This window comes from Oncorhynchus gorbuscha, unplaced genomic scaffold (assembly GCF_021184085.1).
Source record: "Oncorhynchus gorbuscha isolate QuinsamMale2020 ecotype Even-year unplaced genomic scaffold, OgorEven_v1.0 Un_scaffold_634, whole genome shotgun sequence".
NCBI classification, from domain to species: Eukaryota; Metazoa; Chordata; class Actinopteri; order Salmoniformes; family Salmonidae; genus Oncorhynchus; species Oncorhynchus gorbuscha.
The window spans coordinates 1-23,628 of record NW_025745746.1 but is presented as its reverse complement, the minus strand read 5'-3'; the positions used below and the strand labels follow the sequence as shown (position 1 = coordinate 23,628).

At 44.4% G+C, this 23,628-nt stretch overlaps 2 protein-coding genes across 3 annotated transcripts; one reads left to right on the top strand and one right to left on the bottom strand.

The window, feature by feature from the left end:
• Window positions 1–953: 953 nt before the first annotated feature.
• LOC124019595 (coiled-coil domain-containing protein 12-like) lies at window positions 954–10,249 on the top strand. 2 transcript variants are annotated; one of them, XM_046334982.1, is made up of 6 exons: window positions 954–1,102; window positions 2,662–2,703; window positions 2,766–2,785; window positions 3,110–3,144; window positions 3,254–3,330; window positions 9,731–10,249. In XM_046334982.1, exons 1-6 carry the CDS (start codon window positions 973–975, stop codon window positions 9,811–9,813), a joined length of 387 nt encoding a protein of 128 aa, XP_046190938.1. In that variant the 5' UTR covers window positions 954–972; the 3' UTR covers window positions 9,814–10,249. The 2 variants fall into 2 exon arrangements, 1 of the variants encoding a protein (XP_046190938.1); XR_006835809.1 differs by lacking the exon at window positions 2,766–2,785 and having other exon boundaries at window positions 1,028–1,102; window positions 2,662–2,722.
• A 4,110-nt stretch (window positions 10,250–14,359) lies between these two features.
• si:ch211-257p13.3 (kinesin-like protein KIFC3) lies at window positions 14,360–23,189 on the bottom strand. Its single transcript, XM_046334987.1, has 12 exons — window positions 23,159–23,189; window positions 22,396–22,569; window positions 21,783–21,930; window positions 20,999–21,129; window positions 20,581–20,692; window positions 20,270–20,454; window positions 19,983–20,087; window positions 19,726–19,856; window positions 19,386–19,506; window positions 16,962–17,091; window positions 15,522–15,751; window positions 14,360–14,877 (listed from the first exon to the last, which is right to left on the bottom strand). The coding sequence occupies exons 4-12, from the start codon at window positions 21,083–21,085 to the stop codon at window positions 14,746–14,748; spliced, it is 1,233 nt and encodes a 410-aa protein (XP_046190943.1). The 5' UTR covers window positions 21,086–21,129; window positions 21,783–21,930; window positions 22,396–22,569; window positions 23,159–23,189; the 3' UTR covers window positions 14,360–14,745.
• Window positions 23,190–23,628: the final 439 nt, after the last annotated feature.

Sequence of the window (23,628 nt, the reverse complement as noted above, 5' to 3'; positions counted from 1 at the left end):
ATGGAGAATACTAATGAGATGTGTTCAGCAGAATAAAGGGAGGCCTTATTCCCTGACTGGTATAGTAACCTCCAGAGATGACAAACTGTAGCTGTGTTTGGTTTAGGCCTGTAGACTGTCTCCTCTCCTCAGCTGGTTCTGTAGTAGGACCTAATACATGTGGTTTAGGCCTGTAGACTGTCTCCTCTCTCAGCTGGTTCTGTAGTAGGACCTAATACATGTGGTTTAGGCCTGTAGACTGTCTCCTCCTCAGCTGGTTCTGTAGGTGGTTTAGGCCTGTAGACTGTCTCCTCTCCTCAGCTGGTTCTGTAGTAGGACCTAATACATGTGGTTTAGGCCTGTAGACTGTCTCCTCCTCTCCCTAATACAGCTGGTTCTGCTGGTTCTGTAGTAGGACCTAATACATGTGGTTTAGGCCTGTAGACTGTCTCCTCTCCTCAGCTGGTTCTGTAGTAGGCACCTAATACATGTGGTTTAGGCCTGTAGACTGTCTCCTCTCCTCAGCTGGTTCTGTAGTAGGACCTAATACATGTGGTTTAGGCCTGTAGACTGTCTCCTCTCCTCAGCTGGTTCTGTAGTAGGACCTAATACATGTGGTTTAGGCCTGTAGACTGTCTCCTCTCCTCAGCTGGTTCTGTAGTAGGACTAATACATGTGGTTTAGGCCTGTAGACTGTCTCCTCTCCTCAGCTGGTTCTGTAGTAGGACCTAATACATGTGGTTTAGGCCTGTAGACTGTCTCCTCTCCTCAGCTGGTTCTGTAGTAGGACCTAATACATGTGGTTTAGGCCTGTAGACTGTCTCCTCTCCTCAGCTGGTTCTGTAGTAGGACCTAATACATGTAGTTTAGGCCTGTAGACTGTCTCCTCTCCTCAGCTGGTTCTGTAGTAGGACCTAAAACATGTGGCTACACTGCCACCACCTGGTGCTTTACCATACTCTCTCTCTCACACACCTGTTTATGGTATAGCTTATGGGTATAAAGCAATGCACAGCACTAAAGCCATGTTTTGTGTTGAGTAGAGAGCTGAAGCTGAGGAACTACACCCCAGAGGATGAAGAGCTGAAGGAGAGACAGGTGCCCAAGGCCAAGCCTGTTTCAGGTGAGACATCTGAAGTGATGAGGAGTTATCTCCAGAGAATAGCTTGGGGAAGGCACTGCTGTGGTGAGGATGTTGAGTACATACAGTACCAGTCAAAAGTTTGGGGACACCTACTCATTTTTCTTTATTTTGACTATTTATACTGAATACTACAAAACTTTAAAATAACACCTACGGAATCATGTAGTAACCAAAAAAGTGTTAAACAAATGAAAATATATGTTATATTTGAGATTATTCAAAGTAGCCACCCTTTGCCTTGATGACAGCTTTGAACACTCTTGGCATTGAAGAGCCAGTTTCAATTAACAGGTCTGCCTTGTTAAGTTGTGGGTTGTCTTTCCTTCTTAGTGTGTTTGAGACATTCAGTTTTGTCAAGGTTGGGTGGTATACATATACAGAAGATAGCCCTATTTGGTAAAAGACCAAGTCAATATTATGACAAGAACAACTCAAATAAGCAAAGAGAAATGACAATCAAGCGCTATGATGAAACTGGCTCTCATGAGGACCGCCACAGGAAAGGAAGACCCAGAGTTACCTGCTGCAGAGGATAAGTTCATTAGAGTTACCAGCCTCAGAAATTGCAGCCCAAATAAATGCTTCAGAGTTCAAGTAACAGATGCATCTTAACATGAACTGTTCAGAGGAGACTGTGAATCAGTCCTTCATGGTTGAATTGTTGTAAAGAAACCACTACTAAAGGACACCAATAAGAAGAGACTTGCTTGGGCCAAGAAACACGAGCAGTGGACATTAGACTGGTGGAAATCTGTCCTTTGGTCTGATGAGTCCAAATTTGAGATTTTTGGTTCCAACCGCGGTGTCTTTGAGACGGAGAGTAGGTGAACGGATGATCTCCGCATGTGTGGTTCCCACCGTGAAGCATGGAGGAGGAGGTGGGGGGGGGGGGTGCTTTGCTGGTGACACTGTCCGTGATTTATTTTTAATTCAAGGCACATTTAACCAGCATGGCTACAACAGCATTCTGCAGCCATACGCCACCCCATCTGGTTTGGGCTTAGTGGGGAATATCATTTGTTTTTCGACAGGACAATGACCCAACACACCTCTAGGCTGTGTAAGGGCTATTTTACCAAGAAGGAGAGTGATGTAGTGCTGCATCAGATGACCTGGCCTACACAATCAACCGACCTCAACCCAATTGAGATGGTTTGGGATGAATTGGACAGCAGAGTGAAGGAAAAGCAGCCAACAATTGCTCAGCATATGTGGGAACTCCAAGACTGTTGGAAAAGCATTCCTGATGAAGCTGGTTGAGAGAATGCCAAGAGTATGCAAAGCTGTCATCAAGGCAAAAGGTGGCTACTTTGAAGAACCTAACATTTTAAAAAAATATTTAGATTTGTTTATCACTTTTTTTGGTTACTACATGATTCCATATGTGTAATTTCATAGTTTTGATGTCTTCACTATTATTCTACAATGTAAAAAATAAAGAGAAACTCTTGAATGAGTCGGTGTGTCTAAACCTTTGACTGGTGCTGTAACTACTACAGGATGCAGCTGTACATAAGACATGCTTTGTGTTGTTCCAGTGGAGGAGAAAGTGAAGGAGCAGCTAGATGCAGGAAACCAGAGTCGGTCATTGAAGAAGTGGTAAGTTAGTGATCTTTAAATAGTTCAGATATGCAAAGCCCAGAGTCGGTCATTGAAGAAGTGGTAAGTTAGTGATCTTTAAATAGTTCAGATATGCAAAGCCCAGAGTCGGTCATTGAAGAAGTGGTAAGTTAGTGATCTTTAAATAGTTCAGATATGCAAAGCCCAGAGTCGGTCATTGAAGAAGTGGTAAGTTAGTGATCTTTAAATAGTTCAGATATGCAAAGCCCAGAGTCGGTCATTGAAGAAGTGGTAAGTTGGTGATCTTTAAATAGTTCAGATATGCAAAGCCCTCTGTGATCAGTTAGTAGATAGCCTGCTGTTTTGATTAGTGTTCATGTTAAGTTTCCACCATTTTAAATACATGTGATCATATTTCCTCCGTAGGATTTGGCCAACCTAGCCCCCAGGAAGCCTGACTGGTAAGACATTTTCACTAAGACGTTATACTTCAGAGTAGAACAAGTCTAATTCTTGGTTAATTTCCGTATGCCTTGTTGTTGTGGTCTAATATCCTGTTTCTGATTGAAGGGATTTGAAACGAGACGTGGCGAAGAAGCTGGAGAAGCTGGAGAGGAGAACACAGAAGGCCATCGCTGAACTTATCCGTCAGTTTGTTATTGTATTAAATACAGTGGATGTTATGCTGGGACCAGATATGACTGGTCTGAACGTGGAGTTAGTGACTGTATCAGACTATATGACTGGTCTGACTGTATCAGACTATATGACTGGTCTGACTGTATCAGACTATATATGACTGGTCTGACTGTATCAGACTATATATGACTGGTCTGACTGTATCAGACTATATGACTGGTCTGACTGTATCAGACTATATGACTGGTCTGACTGTATCAGACTATATATGACTGGTCTGACTGTATCAGACTATATGACTGGTCTGACTGTATCAGACTATATATGACTGGTCTGACTGTATCAGACTATATATGACTGGTCTGACTGTATCAGACTATATATGACTGGTCTGACTGTATTAGACTATATATGACTGGTCTGACTGTATCAGACTATATATGACTGGTAGTTAGTGACTGTATCAGACTATATGACTGGTCTGACTGTATCAGACTATATATGACTGGTCTGACTGTATCAGACTATATATGACTGGTCTGAACGTGGAGTTAGTGACTGTATCAGACTATATATGACTGGTCTGACTGTATCAGACTATATATGACTGGTCTGACTGTATCAGACTATATATGACTGGTCTGAACGTGGAGTTAGTGACTGTATCAGACTATATATGACTGGTCTGACTGTATCAGACTATATATGACTGGTCTGACTGTATCAGACTATATATGACTGGTCTGACTGTATCAGACTATATATGACTGGTCTGAACATGGAGTTAGTGACTGTATCAGACTATATATGACTGGTCTGACTGTATCAGACTATATATGACTGGTCTGACTGGAGTTAGTGACTGATCAGACTGGTCTGACTATCAGACTATATGACAGACTATATATGACTGGTCTGACTGTATCAGACTATATATGACTGGTCTGAACATGGAGTTAGTGACTGTATCAGACTATATATGACTGGTCTGACTGTATCAGACTATATATGACTGGTCTGAACGTGGAGTTAGTGACTGTATCAGACTATATATGACTGGTCTGACTGTATCAGACTATATATGACTGGTCTGAACATGGAGTTAGTGACTGTATCAGACTATATATGACTGGTCTGAGACTATATATGACTGGTCTGACTGTATCAGACTATATATGACTGGTCTGAACATGGAGTTAGTGACTGTATCAGACTATATATGACTGGTCTGACTGTATCAGACTATATATGACTGGTCTGAACATGGAGTTAGTGACTGTATCAGACTATATATGACTGGTCTGAACGTGGAGTTAGTGACTGTATCAGACTATATATGACTGGTCTGACTGTATCAGACTATATATGACTGGTCTGACTGTATCAGACTATATATGACTGGTCTGACATGGAGTTAGTGACTGTATCAGACTATATATGACTGGTCTGACTGTATCTGTAGACTATATATGACTGGTCTGACTGTATCAGACTATATATGACTGGTCTGACTGTTAGTGACAGACTATATATGACTGGTCTGACTGTTAGTGACTGTAGACTATATATGACTGGTCTGACTGTATCAGACTATATATGACTGGTCTGACTGTATCAGACTATATATGACTGGTCTGACTGTATCACTGTATCAGACTATATATGACTGGTCTGACTGTATCAGACTATATATGACTGGTCTGAACATGGAGTTAGTGACTGTATCAGACTATATATGACTGGTCTGACTGTATCAGACTATATATGACTGGTCTGAACATGGAGTTAGTGACTGTATCAGACTATATATGACTGGTCTGAACGTGGAGTTACTGACTGTATCAGACTATATATGACTGGTCTGACTGTATCAGACTATATATGACTGGTCTGAACATGGAGTTAGTGACTGTATCAGACTATATATGACTGGTCTGACTGTATCAGACTATATATGACTGGTCTGAACATGGAGTTAGTGACTGTATCAGACTATATATGACTGGTCTGACTGGAGTTAGACTGTATATGACTGGTCTGAACATGGAGTTAGTGACTGTATCAGACTATATATGACTGGTCTGACTGTATCAGACTATATATGACTGGTCTGACTGTATGGACTATATATGACTGACTGTATCAGACTATATATGACTGGTCTGAACTGGAGTTAGACTATCAGACTATATGACTGGTCTGAACTGTATCAGACTATATGACTGGTCTGACTGTATCAGACTATATATGACTGGTCTGACTGTATCAGACTATATATGACTGGTCTGAACATGGAGTTAGTGACTGTATCAGACTATATATGACTGGTCTGACTGTATCAGACTATATATGACTGGTCTGAACATGGAGTTAGTGACTGTATCAGACTATATATGACTGGTCTGAACGTGGAGTTAGTGACTGAGTTAGTGACTGTATCAGACTATATATGACTGGTCTGAACGTGGAGTTAGTGACTGTATCAGACTATATATGACTGGTCTGAACATGGAGTTAGGGACTGTATCAGACTATATATGACTGGTCTGACTGTATCAGACTATATATGACTGGTCTGAACATGGAGTTAGTGACTGTATCAGACTATATATGACTGGTCTGAACATGGAGTTAGTGACTGTATCAGACTATATATGACTGGTCTGAACATGGAGTTAGTGACTGTATCAGACTATATATGACTGGTCTGAACAGACTTATATGACTGTATCAGACTATATATGACTGGTCTGACTGTATCAGACTATATATGACTGGTCTGAACATGGAGTTAGTGACTGTATCAGACTATATATGACTGGTCTGAACGTGGAGTTAGTGACTGTATCAGACTATATATGACTGGTCTGAACATGGAGTTAGTGACTGTATCAGACTATATATGACTGGTCTGAACATGGAGTTATGACTGTATCAGACTATATATGACTGGTCTGAACGACTATGTATATATATGACTGGTCTGACTGTATCAGACTATATATGACTGGTCTGAACATGGAGTTAGTGACTGTATCAGACTATATATGACTGGTCTGAACATGGAGTTAGTGACTGTATCAGACTATATATGACTGGTCTGAACATGGAGTTAGTGACTGTATCAGACTATATATGACTGGTCTGAACATGGAGTTAGACTATATATGACTGACTGTATCAGACTATATATGACTGGTCTGAACATGGAGTTAGTGACTGTATCAGACTATATATGACTGGTCTGACTGTATCTGACTGGTCTGAACATGGAGTTAGTGACTGTATCAGACTATATATGACTGGTCTGAACGTGGAGTTACTGACTGTATCAGACTATATATGACTGGTCTGACTGTATCAGACTATATATGACTGGTCTGAACATGGAGTTAGTGACTGTATCAGACTATATATGACTGGTCTGACTGTATCAGACTATATATGACTGGTCTGAACATGGAGTTAGTGACTGTATCAGACTATATATGACTGGTCTGAACGTGGAGTTACTGACTGTATCAGACTATATATGACTGGTCTGACTGTATCAGACTATATATGACTGGTCTGAACATGGAGTTAGTGACTGTATCAGACTATATATGACTGGTCATACTGTATCAGACTATATATGACTGGTCTGACTGTATCAGACTATATATGACTGGTCTGAACATGGAGTTAGTGACTGTATCAGACTATATATGACTGGTCTGACTGTATCAGACTATATATGACTGGTCTGAACATGGAGTTAGTGACTGTATCAGACTATATATGACTGGAGTTAGTGACTGTATCAGACTATATATGACTGGTCTGAACGTGGAGTTAGGGACTGTATCAGACTATATATGACTGGTCTGAACGTGGAGTTAGTGACTGTATCAGACTATATATGACTGGTCTGACTGTATCAGACTATATATGACTGGTCTGAACATGGAGTTAGTGACTGTATCAGACTATATATGACTGGTCTGACTGTATCAGACTATATATGACTGGTCTGGACATGGAGTTAGTGACTGTATCAGACTATATATGACTGGTCTGACTGTATCAGACTATATATGACTGGTCTGAACATGGAGTTACTGACTGTATCAGACTATATATGACTGGTCTGACTGTATCAGACTATATATGACTGGTCTGAACGTGGAGTTACTGACTGTATCAGACTATATATGACTGGTCTGAACATGGAGTTAGTGACTGTATCAGACTATATATGACTGGTCTGGTCTGAACATCAGACTATATACTGGTCTGAACATGGAGTTAGTGACTGTATCAGACTATATATGACTGGTCTGACTGTGGAGTTCTGACTGTATCAGACTATATATGACTGGTCTGACTGTTAGGGACAGACTATATATGACTGGTCTGAACATGGAGTTAGTGACTGTATCAGACTATATATGACTGGTCTGAACATGGAGTTAGTGACTGTATCAGACTATATATGACTGGTCTGACTGTATCAGACTATATATGACTGGTCTGACTGTATCAGACTATATATGACTGGTCTGACTGTATCAGACTATATATGACTGGTCTGACTGTATCAGACTATATATGACTGGTCTGAACATGGAGTTAGTGACTGTATCAGACTATATATGACTGGTCTGACTGTATCAGACTATATATGACTGGTCTGAACATGGAGTTAGGGACTGTATCAGACTATATATGACTGGTCTGACTGTATCAGACTATATATGACTGGTCTGAACATGGAGTTAGGGACTGTATCAGACTATATATGACTGGTCTGACTGTATCAGACTATATATGACTGGTCTGAACATGGAGTTAGTGACTGTATCAGACTATATATGACTGGTCTGAACGTGGAGTTAGTGACTGTATCAGACTATATATGACTGGTCTGAACATGGAGTTAGTGACTGTATCAGACTATATATGACTGGTCTGAACATGGAGTTACTGACTGTATCAGACTATATGACTGGTCTGACTGTATCAGACTATATATGACTGGTCTGACTGTTATGACTATATCACTGTATCAGACTATATATGACTGGTCTGAACATGGAGTTAGTGACTGTATCAGACTATATATGACTGGTCTGACATGGAGTTATGACTGTACTAGACTATATGACTGGTCTGACTGTATCAGACTATATATGACTGGTCTGAACATGGAGTTAGTGACTGTATCAGACTATATATGACTGGTCTGACTGTATCAGACTATATATGACTGGTCTGAACATGGAGTTAGTGACTGTATCAGACTATATATGACTGGTCTGAACTGGTCTGAGTTACTGACTGTATCAGACTATATATGACTGGTCTGAACATGGAGTTAGTGACTGTATCAGACTATATATGACTGGTCTGAACGTGGAGTTACTGACTGTATCAGACTATATATGACTGGTCTGAACATGGAGTTAGTGACTGTATCAGACTATATATGACTGGTCTGAACATGGAGTTAGGACTGTATCAGACTATATATGACTGGTCTGAACGTGGAGTTAGTGACTGTATCAGACTATATATGACTGGTCTGAACATGGGAGTTAGTGACTGTATCAGACTATATATGACTGGTCTGAACGTGGAGTTAGTGACTGTATCAGACTATATATGACTGGTCTGAACATGGAGTTAGTGACTGTATCAGACTATATATGACTGGTCTGAACGTGGAGTTAGTGACTGTATCAGACTATATATGACTGGTCTGAACATGGAGTTAGTGACTGTATCAGACTATATTTGACTGGTCTGACTGTATCAGACTATATATGACTGGTCTGAACATGGAGTTAGTGACTGTATCAGACTATATATGACTGGTCTGAACATGGAGTTAGTGACTGTATCAGACTATATTTGACTGGTCTGACTGTATCAGACTATATATGACTGGTCTGAACATGGAGTTAGTGACTGTATCAGACTATATATGACTGGTCTGAACATAGAGTTAGTGACTAATTGCTCTGTGGATTCCAGAGTCCAGGGAGGCTTGATGTGATTCCTCTACTCTTCCTGTGATCTACATTCTCAGAATAGATTTGGCTTCGGCCCACATATTCCATCAGAAAGCACCATGGGATAGATTCAGTCTGGAGGGGCTGTAAACGGTCTAAAATGGGCCGTTCCAGGTGTTTTGTTGTGAAATGATAAACATGGTAGGAGCTAAAGACAATGAAGAATACATGGTGGCAGCAGCTTGGGCACTACAGTTATGTCTCCTCTACGCCAATATCAGATCCTTTGTATTTTGTGCTACACCCTTTTCTGAAGTATAGATGTGTGTGTGTGTGTGTGTGTGTGTGTGTGTGTGTGTGTGTGTGTGTGTGTGTGTGTGTGTGTGTGTGTGTGTGTGTGTGTGTGTGTGTCCAGGTGATCGTCTGAAAGGCAGCGAGGAGGAGCTGGCTGGAGCTGTAGGAGCCATAGGGGTCACAGCAGAGGGGGACTCAGACTGACCCCTTAATCCAGAGACACACCACGCGACCCTGGATCTGACCCTACCAATGTGTCGGTTCCTGTTCTGTTCAGCTGAATGTTTGTTGTGGGAATCGGAGGCTTTTGGTTTCCGTAGCTGTTAAAGCTACTGGGGAGTGTGAATATGCCAGTTAGATGTGTCACCTTGATGACTTCTGAACTCCGGTCCTAGTACGTGTCACAAATGACACCCTATTCCCTATATAGATCACTACTTTTGACAAGTAGTGTGCTAGATGGGGTGTAGGGTGCCATTTGGGATGCAGAGCCTGTGTGAAAGTCCGACCAGACTTTGTCAGTGTAGTGCTAGCTGGAGGATCATTGGGGGTTGTTGTATACAGCTGTTGTAAGGATCGTCTGTTATTCATGTGTCTTTTTAATTATATTTTTCCAGTAAAATTATTTGGATTTTCCCAACGTTTGTGTCGTGACCTTTTCTTTTGAGACTGAAATATTATATAAAATAGACAACACAGAATGAGTTCCCCCCACATTTTTTTTAAAATTCCAAATTTATTTTGAAAATCAGCTGAAAACTGATCCTTAACCAATCAGATTGTAAAGTGAGCCTAATCCACTTGTATAATAAGTTACTGCAACAGGAAATGTATTGCTACTCTATTGACATAAAATATACGCCAGGGTAGTGGGTTCAATCCCCGGGACCACCCATACGTAGAATGTATGCACACATGACTGTAAGTCGCTTTGGATAAAAGCGTCTGCTAAATGGCATATATTATTATTTATTATATTATTCATATATTATTATACTATTAACCCAACAGTTGACTGTTGGGTTCAACTACGATGGAAAACAGATTACAATGAACAAAGACATTTTTGGTATGATGATATTTCACTAATTATACATCTAAAGCACCTAAATTGGCCTGAAAAGCGCAAAACTATTTATTTCACAAAGTGCTTCCCACCAGTCCCCAAAACACACCAAGTTGCTCTATCAAAGTAGGCTACAGATGTAGGATCTTAATTTGAGCCAGGTTGCTACAGCAGGAAAATAATCCCGTAGCAACAGGAGATGTGAATTATTATGTGGATTATAATTAATGGACTTTTTTTTTGTAAGGGTTGATTACATTGCTCATAATGGAAAATCAAGTCATGAATGGAAATGACAAATGCATGACAAGTTTTATGTTTCCTGCGTTGCAGGATGGTTCTCCTGCAACAGAGTGATCTAAGATACTACATCTGAATTGCACATATAACAGCACTTAGTTATTTATCATATTGTCACACAGGGCTAGCTACCTACTGCACTCTCTGTCTGGGTTCCAAATAGCACCCCTGGGCCCATAGGGTCCTGGTCAGAAGTAGGGTACTATATAGGGAACAGGGTACCATTTGGGACGCAAAGAGGTAATTGCTCACTTCACTGAAAGCCAGTGAATTAGGCCGTATGAGAGAAATACGATAACGCACCACAAACCGCTTTTTCCAACTTCACAATAATGACACATTTTGTGATAGAGGTCATCATTGAAAGTAGGTATATCCTTCACTCTGGTCCATGGAGTTAACATGCCCCCTGCTGAGACTTCAGGAAGCAGCACTAACACTCTGGTCCATGGAGTTAACATGCCCCTTGCTGAGACTTCAGGAAGCAGCACTAACACTCTGGTCCATGGAGTTAACATGCCCCTTGCTGAGACTTCAGGAAGCAGCACTAACACTCTGGTCCATGGAGTTAACATGCCTCCTGCTGAGACTTCAGCAGGCCATACTAACACCCTGGACCAGAGACTACCTGAAGGTAGCTGTACTAACACCCTGGACCAGAGACTACCTGAAGGTAGCTGTACTAACACCCTGGACCAGAGACTACCTGAAGGTAGCTGTACTAACACCCTGGACCAGAGACTACCTGAAGGTAGCTGTACTAACACCCTGGACCAGACTACCTGAAGGTAGCTGTACTATCACCCTGGACCAGAGTACCTGAAGGTAGCTGTACTAACACCCTGGACCAGAGACTACCTGAAGGTAGCTGTACTAACACCCTGGACCAGAGCTAATACAGCCCAATCCATCACTTACACAAAACTCAGATTGATCCTACACACTACAGTGCCTTTTTAAGACAGGCCATGTCTATATTGGAATCAAAGAAGCTCACGTGTTATCATACAGAAGATATAGCTTGATAGTTAATACTGCAAGAATAGAACAGCACAGATGTGTATCTACTGTGACACTCATCTCTTGGAGAACATGTTGCATCTTAATGAAACATCTCTAAGCATTGTGATGGTGGAAATAGCATTCAAGGCCTGTATTCCCAAAATGTCTGAGTAGAAGTGCTGATCTAGGATCAGTTTTGCCTCTCGGGTCATAATGAAGACGGTTATAATAACTACAGGGAGTTCCTGATCCTAGACCAGCACCCGTATTCTGAGATGCTTGAAACATACAACCCCTGATGAAGAACTCCTGGCAATTCAGTCAAAGGAAACAGCATTTTTTTTTGTTTAGTTGTGGTTCTAGTGGGAAGTTTCAAAGGTAGAGGTTGTCTTGGTACTCGGGTTAGTGTTTTGGTGATGATGATGTCATACTGGTTGGTGCATCATGCAGATGAGCTGATGACAAGGGCCTTATCTGAACAGCAGCAGACAGGAGACCGTAGAGACTTCTTATCTGAACAGCAGCAGACAGGAGACAGTAGAGACTTCTTATCTGAACAGCAGCAGACAGGAGACCGTAGAGACTTCTTATCTGAACAGCAGCAGACAGGAGACAGTAGAGACTTCTTATCTGAACAGCAGCAGACAGGAGACAGTAGACACTTCTTATCTGAACAGCAGCAGACAGGAGACAGTAGAGACTTCTTATCTGAACAGCAGCAGACAGGAGACAGTAGAGACTTCTTATCTGAACAGCAGCAGACAGGAGACAGTAGAGACTTCTTATCTGAACAGCAGCAGACAGGAGACAGTAGAGACTTCTTATCTGAACAGCAGCAGACAGGAGACAGTAGAGACTTCTTATCTGAACAGCAGCAGACAGGAGACAGTAGAGACTTCTTATCTGAACAGCAGCAGACAGGAGACAGTAGAGACTTCTTATCTGAACAGCAGCAGACAGGAGACCGTAGAGACTTCTTATCTGAACAGCAGCAGACAGGAGACCGTAGAGACTTCTTATCTGAACAGCAGCAGACAGGAGACAGTAGAGACTTCTTATCTGAACAGCAGCAGACAGGAGACCGTAGAGACTTCTTATCTGAACAGCAGCAGACAGGAGACAGTAGAGACTTCTTATCTGAACAGCAGCAGACAGGAGACCGTAGAGACTTCTTATCTGAACAGCAGCAGACAGGAGACCGTAGAGACTTCTTATCTGAACAGCAGCAGACAGGAGACCGTAGAGACTTCTTATCTGAATAGCAGCAGACAGTAGAGACTTCTTATCTGAACAGCAGCAGACAGGAGACCATAGAGACTTCTTATCTGAACAGCAGCAGACAGGAGACCGTAGAGACTTCTTATCTGAACAGCAGCAGACAGGAGACCGTAGAGACTTCTTATCTGAACAGCAGCAGACAGGAGACCGTAGAGACTTCTTATCTGAACAGCAGCAGACAGGAGACCGTAGAGACTCTTATCTGAACAGCAGCAGACAGGAGACCGTAGAGACTTCTTATCTGAATAGCAGCAGACAGTAGAGACTTCTTATCTGAACAGCAGCAGACAGGAGACCATAGAGACTTCTTATCTGAACAGCAGCAGACAGGAGACCGTAGAGACTTCTTATCTGAACAGCAGCAGACAGGAGACAGTAGAGACATCCTATCCCTTCAATCGTATCTGTTATCCTGATGACGTTGTCACGGAGACCTCAAGTCATAGCCCTTCTTTATCAGGATAATCAGAATAATTTTAGACTCAGCTGGGGTCTGTTCAGGAGGATGTAACGTTACAGCTGGGGTCTGTTCAGGAGGGTGTAACGTTACAGCTGGGGTCTGTTCAGGAGGATGTAACGTTACAGCTGGGGTCTGTTCAGGAGGATGTAACGTTACAGCTGGGGTCTGTTCAGATGGGTGTAACGTTACAGCTGGGGTCTGTTCAGGTGGGTGTAATGTTACATATGGGGTCTGTTCAGGTGGGTGTAACGTTACAGCTAGGGTCTGTTTCAGGAGGATGTAACGTTACAGCTGGGGTCTGTTCAGATGGGTGTAACGTTACAGCTGGGGTCTGTTCAGGTGGGTGTAATGTTACATATGGGGTCTGTTCAGGTGGGTGTAACGTTACAGCTAGGGTCTGTTTCAGGAGGGTGTAACGTTACAGCTGGGGTCTGTTCAGGAGGATGTAACGTTACAGCTGGGGTCTGTTCAAATGGGTGTAACGTTACAGCTGGGGTCTGTTCAGGTGGGTGTAACGTTACAGCTGGGGTCTGTTCAGGAGGATGTAACGTTACAGCTGGGGTCTGTTCAGGAGGATGTAACGTTACAGCTGGGGTCTGTTCAGGTGGGTGTAACGTTACAGCTGGGGTCTGTTCAGGAGGATGTAACGTTACAGCTGGGGTCTGTTCAGGTGGGTGTAACGTGAGCGAATGGAATGGCATCAAACACCTGGAAACCATGGAAACCATGTGTTCTCCCCAATTAAGGTGCCACCAACCTCCTGTGCATGACATGAACAGACATTATGATCGGTAGACTAGAGAATCTGCAATATTCTCAATATTTAATCTCACTGAATACACACCTGGTAGCTTTTATACTGACTGACTGATAAACAGACTGATAGACTGACTGGCTGACTGGGAAGAGGGGGGTTGTTTGATGTTGTTATTGCTTGTTGATGTATTTGGTTGGCTGCGTGTCTGTTGAGTCCCTGGAGTCCTGGTCGTCCATAGGAACAGGAAGTTGGATGACTTCAGGAAGGGGAGTTCTAGTCACACTGATGGCTTCCCCCTCCTCTCTGTATCTTCCTGGCCGCAGGCCCCAGCTCCACCTTACAAACCCTCTCAGCAAACTTCAGAGAACACATGGTCTCTCCCACGTTACTCTCCAGAGCAGACACCTGGAGGAGGACCAGAGCATCAGAGAGGACACTTCCAGACAGATATGACAGTATAATCAGTGTGTTTGATGTAGTGTACTGTATGTTGTGTAAGCCAGGCTGCACCACCTTAGCCTAGTTGTCTTGTAATGTGTAGGCTAAATACAGTATAGACTTCTCCATTCAGAATGCTTTTTAGTCCAGGACAAGGCTTAATGTCCGGGAAGCCAGCCCTATGGGTATACATATAGATGGATATACAGACATTGTAATCTGTGTGTATCAGACGTACTGTACTGTCCTGAGTCCCTACCTGCATCACCATATCAGACATACTGTACTGTCCTGAGTCCCTACCTGCACCACCATATCAGACGTACTGTACTGTCCTGAGTCCCTACCTGCACCACCATATCAGACATACTGTACTGTCCTGAGTCCCTACCTGCACCACCATATCAGACATACTGTACTGTCCTGAGTCCCTACCTGCACCACCATATCAGACATACTGTACTGTCCTGAGTCCCTACCTGCACCACCATATCAGACATACTGCACTGTCCTGAGTCCCTACCTGCACCACCATATCAGACATACTGTACTGTCCTGAGTCCCTACCTGCACCACCATATCAGACATACTGTACTGTCCTGAGTCCCTACCTGCACCACCATGGCTGTCTTGTTGCCCTTGCCCAGTGAGTCCTGCAGCAGGTATGTGAGGCGACTGTTTCTGAAGGGGATGTGTTTCTCCTTCCCCCTCAGAGCCTGGATAACGTCCCCCAGAGCCAGCAGGGAGCGGTTGATGTTCTGGGCCTCCTTCAGCCTCTCTCCCTCAGCTCCTGACTTCCAGACCCTCTCAGAGCCAGCCAGGTCCACCAGGTTCAACTTGCCTGCAGATGTCACAAAAAAATTCACCCGTTAACGTAACGTTTTCTGGTCCCTTGAATCTTGTCAATATTTGGAACCGGCCCACTTGCCAAATGAGTAGTGCACCCCGGACAAAACACACCTCGCCGACAAACGGTGAAAAGCAGCGGGCGTCGATGAACGGTGGTGATTCAGCATGTAGAATCACGTGATGAACAGAAAATGACAGCCGCTGTTCTGATCACAGGCAATAGGACAGCCACCTGCTGCTTCTAACGGTTAGTTGGTACTGTGTGTCCCATCTCTAAGGTGTGACGTACCTGATCACAGGCAATAGGACAGCCACCTGCTGCTTCTAACGGTTAGTTGGCACTGTGTGTCCCGTCTCTAAGGTGTGACGTACCTGATCACAGGCAATAGGACAGCCACCTGCTGCTTCTAACGGTTAGTTGGCACTGTGTGTCCCGTCTCTAAGGTGTGACGTACCTGATCACAGGCAATAGGACAGCCACCTGCTGCTTCTAACGGTTAGTTGGTACTGTGTGTCCCATCTCTAAGGTGTGACGTACCTGATCACAGGCAATAGGACAGCCACCTGCTGCTTCTAACGGTTAGTTGGTACTGTGTGTCCCATCTCTAAGGTGTGACGTACCTGATCACAGGCAATAGGACAGCCACCTGCTGCTTCTAACGGTTAGTTGGTACTGTGTGTCCCGTCTCTAAGGTGTGACGTACCTGATCACAGGCAATAGGACAGCCACCTGCTGCTTCTAACGGTTAGTTGGTACTGTGTGTCCCATCTCTAAGGTGTGACGTACCTGATCACAGGCAATAGGACAGCCACCTGCTGCTTCTAACGGTTAGTTGGCATTGTGTGTCTCGTCTCTAAGGTGTGACGTACCTGATCACAGGCAATAGGACAGCCACCTGCTGCTACTAACGGTTAGTTGGTACTGTGTGTCCCATCTCTAAGGTGTGAGGTACCTGATCACAGGCAATAGGACAGCCACCTGCTGCTTCTAACGGTTAGTTGGTACTGTGTGTCCCATCTCTAAGGTGTGACGTACCTGATCACAGGCAATAGGACAGCCACCTGCTGCTTCTAACGGTTAGTTGGCATTGTGTGTCTCGTCTCTAAGGTGTGACGTACCTGATCACAGGCAATAGGACAGCCACCTGCTGCTTCTAACGGTTAGTTGGCACTGTGTGTCCCGTCTCTAAGGTGTGACGTACCTGTGGTCTTGGCCCCGCTGGCCAGGTCAGTCCCCAGCACAGTGATCATGAGGAGGGCATGAGAACGAGAGCTGTGCTGGTTCATCTGGGTCCCGAAGGTGATCCTGTTACGACGCGCCTGCGCCAGAAGCTACACAGCAAGTGACAGATTTCATGGAAATGTGATATAGAATTATAGGAAACTTGCACGTGGTATATTTTCATATGATTGTATACACTTTCCCATTACAGTAAATGAACCATTAGGGTTCTGATGGAGATGTATGGCTCAGCAGGTAGCGCAGGGCTCTTTCAACACCAGGATTGTGGGTTCTACTACCTGGGCAACCCATACGTAAAATGTTTGCCGGTTGACTGTAAGTTTCTTTGAATAAAAGCGTCTGTTAAATGGCTTAATACAGTATATTAAATTATTATCAAATTCGAGGTCGAAAAGTCAAGGAAATGATCTATTGCTATAGTTGGAGAAATCAGTCTCACTGAAAAAAGTATACATTTACATTTAAGTCATTTAGCAGACGCTCTTATCCAGAGCGACTTACAACACAGCACCATCACCCTCCTCAACAGCACCATCACCCTCCACCATGTACAACACAGCACCATCACCCTCCTCAACAGCACCATCACCCTCCACCATGTACAACACAGCACCATCACCCTCCACCACGTATAACACAGCACCATCACCCTCCTCCATACACAACACAGCACCATCACCCTCCTCCATACACAACACAGCACCACCACCCTCCACAATCACCCTCCTCAACAGCACCATCACCCTCCACAATCACCCTCCTCAACAGCACCATCACCCTCCTCAACAGCACCATCACCCTCCACCATGTACAACACAGCACCATCACCCATCTCCATGTACAACACAGCACCATCACCCTCCACCATGTACAACACAGCACCATCACCCTCCTCCATACACAACACAGCACCATCACCCTCCTCCATGTACAACACAGCACCATCACCCTCCTCCATGTACAACACAGCACCATCACCCTCCACCACGTATAACACAGCACCATCACCCTCCTCCATGTACAACACAGCACCATCAACCTCCTCCATACACAACACAGCACCATCACCCTCCTCCACTTATAACACAGCACCATCACCCTCCTCCACGTATAACACAGCACCATCACCCTCCTCCACGTATAACACAGCACCATCACCCTCCTCCATACACAACACAGCACCATCACCCCCTTCCATGTACAAAACAGCACCATCACTCTCCTCCATACACAACACAGCACCATCACCCTCCTCCATGTACAACACAGCACCATCACCCTCCTCCATACAAAACACAGCACCATCACCCTCCTCCATGTACAACACAGCACCATCACCCCCCTCCATGTACAACACAGCACCATCACCCCCCTCCATGTACAACACAGCACCATCACCCTCCTCCACTTATAACACAGCACCATCACCCTCCTCCATGTACAACACAGCACCATCACCCTCCTCCATGTAGAACACAGCAACATCACCCTCCTCCATGTACAACACAGCACCATCACCCTCCACCACGTATAACACAGCACCATCACCCTCCTCCATGTACAACACAGCACCATCAACCTCCTCCATACACAACACAGCACCATCACCCTCCTCCACTTATAACACAGCACCATCACCCTCCTCCACGTATAACACAGCACCATCACCCTCCTCCACGTATAACACAGCACCATCACCCTCCTCCATACACAACACAGCACCATCACCCCCCTCCATGTACAAAACAGCACCATCACCCTCCTCCATACACAACACAGCACCATCACCCTCCTCCATGTACAACACAGCACCATCACCCTCCTCCATACAAAACACAGCACCATCACCCTCCTCCATGTACAACACAGCACCATCACCCCCTCCATGTACAACACAGCACCATCACCCCCTCCATGTACAACACAGCACCATCACCCTCCTCCACTTATAACACAGCACCATCACCCTCCTCCATGTACAACACAGCACCATCACCCTCCTCCATGTAGAACACAGCAACATCACCCTCCTCCATGTACAACACAGCACCATCACCCTCCACCACAACACCATCACCCTCCTCCATGTACAACACAGCACCATCACCCTCCTCCATGTAGAACACAGCAACATCACCCTCCTCCATGTACAACACAGCACCATCACCCTCCACCACAACACCATCACCCTCCTCCATGTACAACACAGCAACATCACCCTCCTCCATGTACAACACAGCACAGTTGCCAAATTCCAGTAACTTTCCCCAAATTCCCAGGTTTTCCAGAAATAATGGTTGGAAGATTCTACCGATCAGCAGGGAATAAACTGGAAAGTTACCAGGACTTTCACCCTGAGAAAAATAAACGTGAGTCTCCTCACTTTCTTGATGTGTTGGAAGCTCTTGACCTCTATGAGCCGGAGTCCAGGGACGTGCAGCTGTCCTGTTCCGTCTGGGTTGATCTTAATGTCCAGCTTCTCTCCATCCTTACTCAGCAGGTCTCTGGGGACAGAACAGGAAGTTATTGTCAGTTTATCACCACACTAACTTAAAGCACTTTTCATATATTTAAGGCCTCATTTACTAATATAAAACAATATAGTAGCACAAATATAAAACGGAAGACTCAAATAATGAATGATAAAACATATCACCACTTCTAAATGCTGGGATAGTTTTCTGCCAGTCATTGAGAGGGAAGGAGAGCAGCTGGGAAGGTACCTGAGCACCTCGTTGTAGATCTCCACAGAGCTGACAGTCACGGTGTACGTCCACATGTCCTTCCTGTCCTCTATCTCACTAAACAGGTGTTTCAGAGCACGCTGGTTGATGCCTGGGTTCTCTGTGCTGCCCTGACGACAACAAAGGATGGAGATTTTGATACAATGAGTCAATTTCAATCAAATATTCAGCCTTATTTAACAACAACACATTTATAAACCTTACATTACACATTCGTATGCAGTGCTACAACACACCTCCATGGTGTAGGTCTTCCCAGAGCCAGTCTGCCCATAGGCAAAGATGCAGACGTGATATCCATCTATACAGGATGTCACCAGGGGCTCGATCTCCTGGAAGACCTTAGACACAGTAGAAAACCAACGGTTAGCGAGTGTGTATCGTTCACAGTCACTGCTGTTTTTTGAGTCACACCACAGAAACTGAAATACCACCCCTGAGCCATCATGGCGTCCACTCATTTAAATAGATAGAGAAGTGACAGCACTGTGTCTCGTAATGGAGACTGAGTTTCTCAGTATACCTCTTCCTGAGTGGCCTGAGGGTGGAAGACACGGTCCAGTTCAAAGTTATGGCTGCGGCCCTGCCCTTTCAGCACGGAGAGAGCTGATTCGTTGTTGGGGTCCGTGGTTACCACCACTGATTGGCCCTCCTCATGCTGGTCCTCCTTCAGAACCGGCTTCACACGGCACAGCACACGGATGTTGCCTAGCAACAATGACAGTTTATTTTAATAATGATACAGCGTTATATATAATTGCCTTTTTTTCCCAATAGAACAAAGAGACTCCCTCCTCCAGTCTCTTCCTTCATCTGGAACTTGTTTCACCATACCTTTGAGCTCGACCAGCTGCTCGTGGTACTTCCTCCGCAGTGCCACCTCCTTCCTGTACTTCTCCAGGAGGTCCTTGTTGGCCTCCGACATCTCAGTCATAGCTGCTGATATCTACACAGACAGGCCAGAGATAAACGGTGAAATCTCACTCATAGCTGCTGATATCTACACAGACAGGCCAGAGATAAACGGTGAACACACACCACACCTTTTCAGCTTGGCCTTTAATTAATGTTATATCTTTACTGTAACTTCAGACATCGTTTTCTCTTTACATCTTTTCTGCTGCCTTCTGTTTGGTTTTTTATCTCTTTCAATTGATTGATTTACAGTTTGTGGGTTTAAATTTCACTTTAAATCAAGTTTGATTTGACTTGAAACAACGCTGGTTAATCCAGCAGCAGTGTTTTGTGGGACCTGTTTCTTGGCGTCGGTGATGGCTGCTCCGTAGAAGTCGGAGAAGTTGCGGACCTGACTCCTCAGGCTGGCGTAGTCTGTCTTCATGGTGCGCAGGGTCGGAGGGAGCGCTGTCAGACGCTTCTGCAGGTCTGCCACAGGACACACACACACACACACACACACACACACACACACACACACACACACACACACACACACACACACACACACACACACACACACACACACACACACACACACACACACACACACACACACACACACACACACAGGACACACACACACAGACACAGACACAGACACACACACAGGCACACACACACACAGAAAGAAAGAGATAGAGAAAGAAAGAAAGAAAGAAAGAAAGAAAGAAAGAAAGAAAGAAAGAAAGACCCCCCCCCTTAAGTTTTAGATGCACTATTGTAAAGTGACTGTTCCACTGGATGTCATAAGGTGAATGCACCAATTTGTAAGTCGCTCTGGATAAGAGCGTCAGCTAAATGACTTAAATGTAAATGTGAAAGAAAGAAAGAAAGAAAGAAAGAAAGAAAGAAAGAAAGAAAGAAAGAAAGAAAGAAAGAAAGAAAGAAAGAAAGAAAGAAAGAAAGAAAGAAAGAAAGAAAGAAAGAAAGAAAGACTGTCACAGATGCTCAATGGTGATGTGATGAGCATGAAGCACAACATCCTATGAATCAACAGCGCTCCCAGATTCAACAAGCCCATCACAGCATATCTGCACAGTCTGTAGAAGCTTCTGAAGGTTGTACTAGATGGGACTCACTAAAGAACTGGTCCTGCAGGCTCTGGAAGTGTTCTACGGAGCAGGTCGCTGCAGCCTTTACAGCCTCCTCCTTCTTCTCCTCCAGGTGACCTATCTCCTTCAGCAGTTCCTCCTGCAGTACACTGATCTCCCGCTCGTACGCTGCAATCTGGGAGAGGCAGTCCCATTCACATTCAGCATATGATGAGGAGGTTCATGAATTGGAATGCGTCCCAAATGCCACCCTGCTCCCTATTTCGTTCACTACTTTAGACCAGGACCCATTGGGCTCCAGCCAACATGGGTCCAGTAGTACGTGACATAGGGAATAGGATGCCATATTGGATGCAGATAATACCTTGCATAGCTTGGTAGGAATGAAGGTTAGTATTATACACTATAGTTTCTTCTTCTGGTTAGTAATTTAACTGTTAAATCTCGTCATTGTGAACTTTGAAGTAGAATACATTTTTTCTCAGGAATGTAATATTTCTTCATGAATATTTCACAGAACAATATTTCACAGGACGTTCAAACCAATACTGTGACTTTTCATTGGTTCCCACCTTGTGTTGCAGGTGACTTTTCATTGGTTCTCACCTTGTGTTGCAGGTGACTTTTCATTGGTTCTCACCTTGTGTTGCAGGTTACAGCTGAATTCATCTGACTTCCTGATGTGCTCCTCCAGTTGTCTGCACTTCTCGTTCTGATTGGTCAGTTTCTCTGACAGCTGCTCGTTCCTCTCTCTGGCCTCAGCCAACTGCCTCAGAGTCACCGGTGACTCCACCTCCACAGTTTGAGTGACAATCTGTCCCGGAAAATACCAATGAAGGTTATAACCTCATTTAATATAAAACCATTTATTCAACAATATATGCCATATATATATATATGCCATTTAGCAGACGCTTTTATCCAAAGCGACTTACAGTCATGTGTGCATACATTCTACGTATGGGTGGTCCCGGGATCGAACCCACTACCCTGGCGTTACAAGCGCCATGCTCTACCAACTGAGCTACAGAAGGACCACACAACCCGCTTCTCCAGGACCAACAAGACCAGTGTCTGATTCCAAACCATCAGAAAACTGTTAGATTCATTTGAATGAATCCAGAACCGAGTGGCGCAGCAGTCTAAAGCACTGTATCGCAGTGGCATCACTACAGCATCACTACAGACCCGGGTTCGATCCTGGGCTGTATCACAACCGGCTGTGATCGGGAGTCCCATAGAGCGGGGCACAATTGTCCGGGTTAGGGAAGGGTTTGGCCGGGTAGGCCATCATTTTAAATAAGAATTTGTTCTTAACTGACTTGCCTAGTTAAATAAAGGTAAAATAAGAGAATGAGAAGGTATTGTATTAACAGCAAGGTGTCTTTGCAGACAATCCCTACCTTGACCTGTGGCTCTTTGGCCCTCTCTTTATCCAGCGAGCTGCAACTCCCTCACTCTCTCCTCTCTTCTCCTCTGCTCCTCTCCTCTCCTCCACTCGCTTTGTTCGCTCTGTCGCTCCAGGTGAGACAGCTGATCAGCCCTCTGCTGCAGGGAACTCTCCAGGTGCTGCACCCGGCTGCGCAGGTTCTCATTCTCCTACAGGGGGAGACGTTCAATTTGTACGCGGTTTCAGCTTCAAACAACTTCAAATTCAATATTTGTGGTTATTGTATAGGGACTAGTGTTTCGTTTGGGACTGCTTCTCACCTTGATGAGTATAGAGCTGGACTGGGAGGGGATGACAGAGAGCTGCTGCAGGAGGCCCTGGGTGACAGTCAGACTCTGTTTCAGACTCTCGTTCTCCGCTGACAGACACACAACCCGCTTCTCCGAGTCTGTGGCTCCCTGAGGAGGAACACAATGGATTACA

Coding starts and splice junctions, on each gene's coding strand:
- si:ch211-257p13.3 (XM_046334987.1), bottom strand. CDS start 21,085: ATGAAGACAGACTACGCCAGCCTGAGGAGTCAGGTCCGCAACTTCTCC. Junction 17,092..19,385: donor GCTTCCAACACATCAAGAAA/GTGAGGAGACTC, acceptor CTTGCTGTGTAG/CTTCTGGCGCAGGCGCGTCG. Junction 15,752..16,961: donor CAGCGGGGCCAAGACCACAG/GTACGTCACACC, acceptor TGACATCTGCAG/GCAAGTTGAACCTGGTGGAC.
- LOC124019595 (XM_046334982.1), top strand. CDS start 973: ATGGGTATAAAGCAATGCACAGCACTAAAGCCATGTTTTGTGTTGAGT. Junction 1,103..2,661: donor CAAGGCCAAGCCTGTTTCAG/GTGAGACATCTG, acceptor GTGTTGTTCCAG/TGGAGGAGAAAGTGAAGGAG. Junction 2,704..2,765: donor GCTAGATGCAGGAAACCAGA/GTCGGTCATTGA, acceptor TGCAAAGCCCAG/AGTCGGTCATTGAAGAAGTG.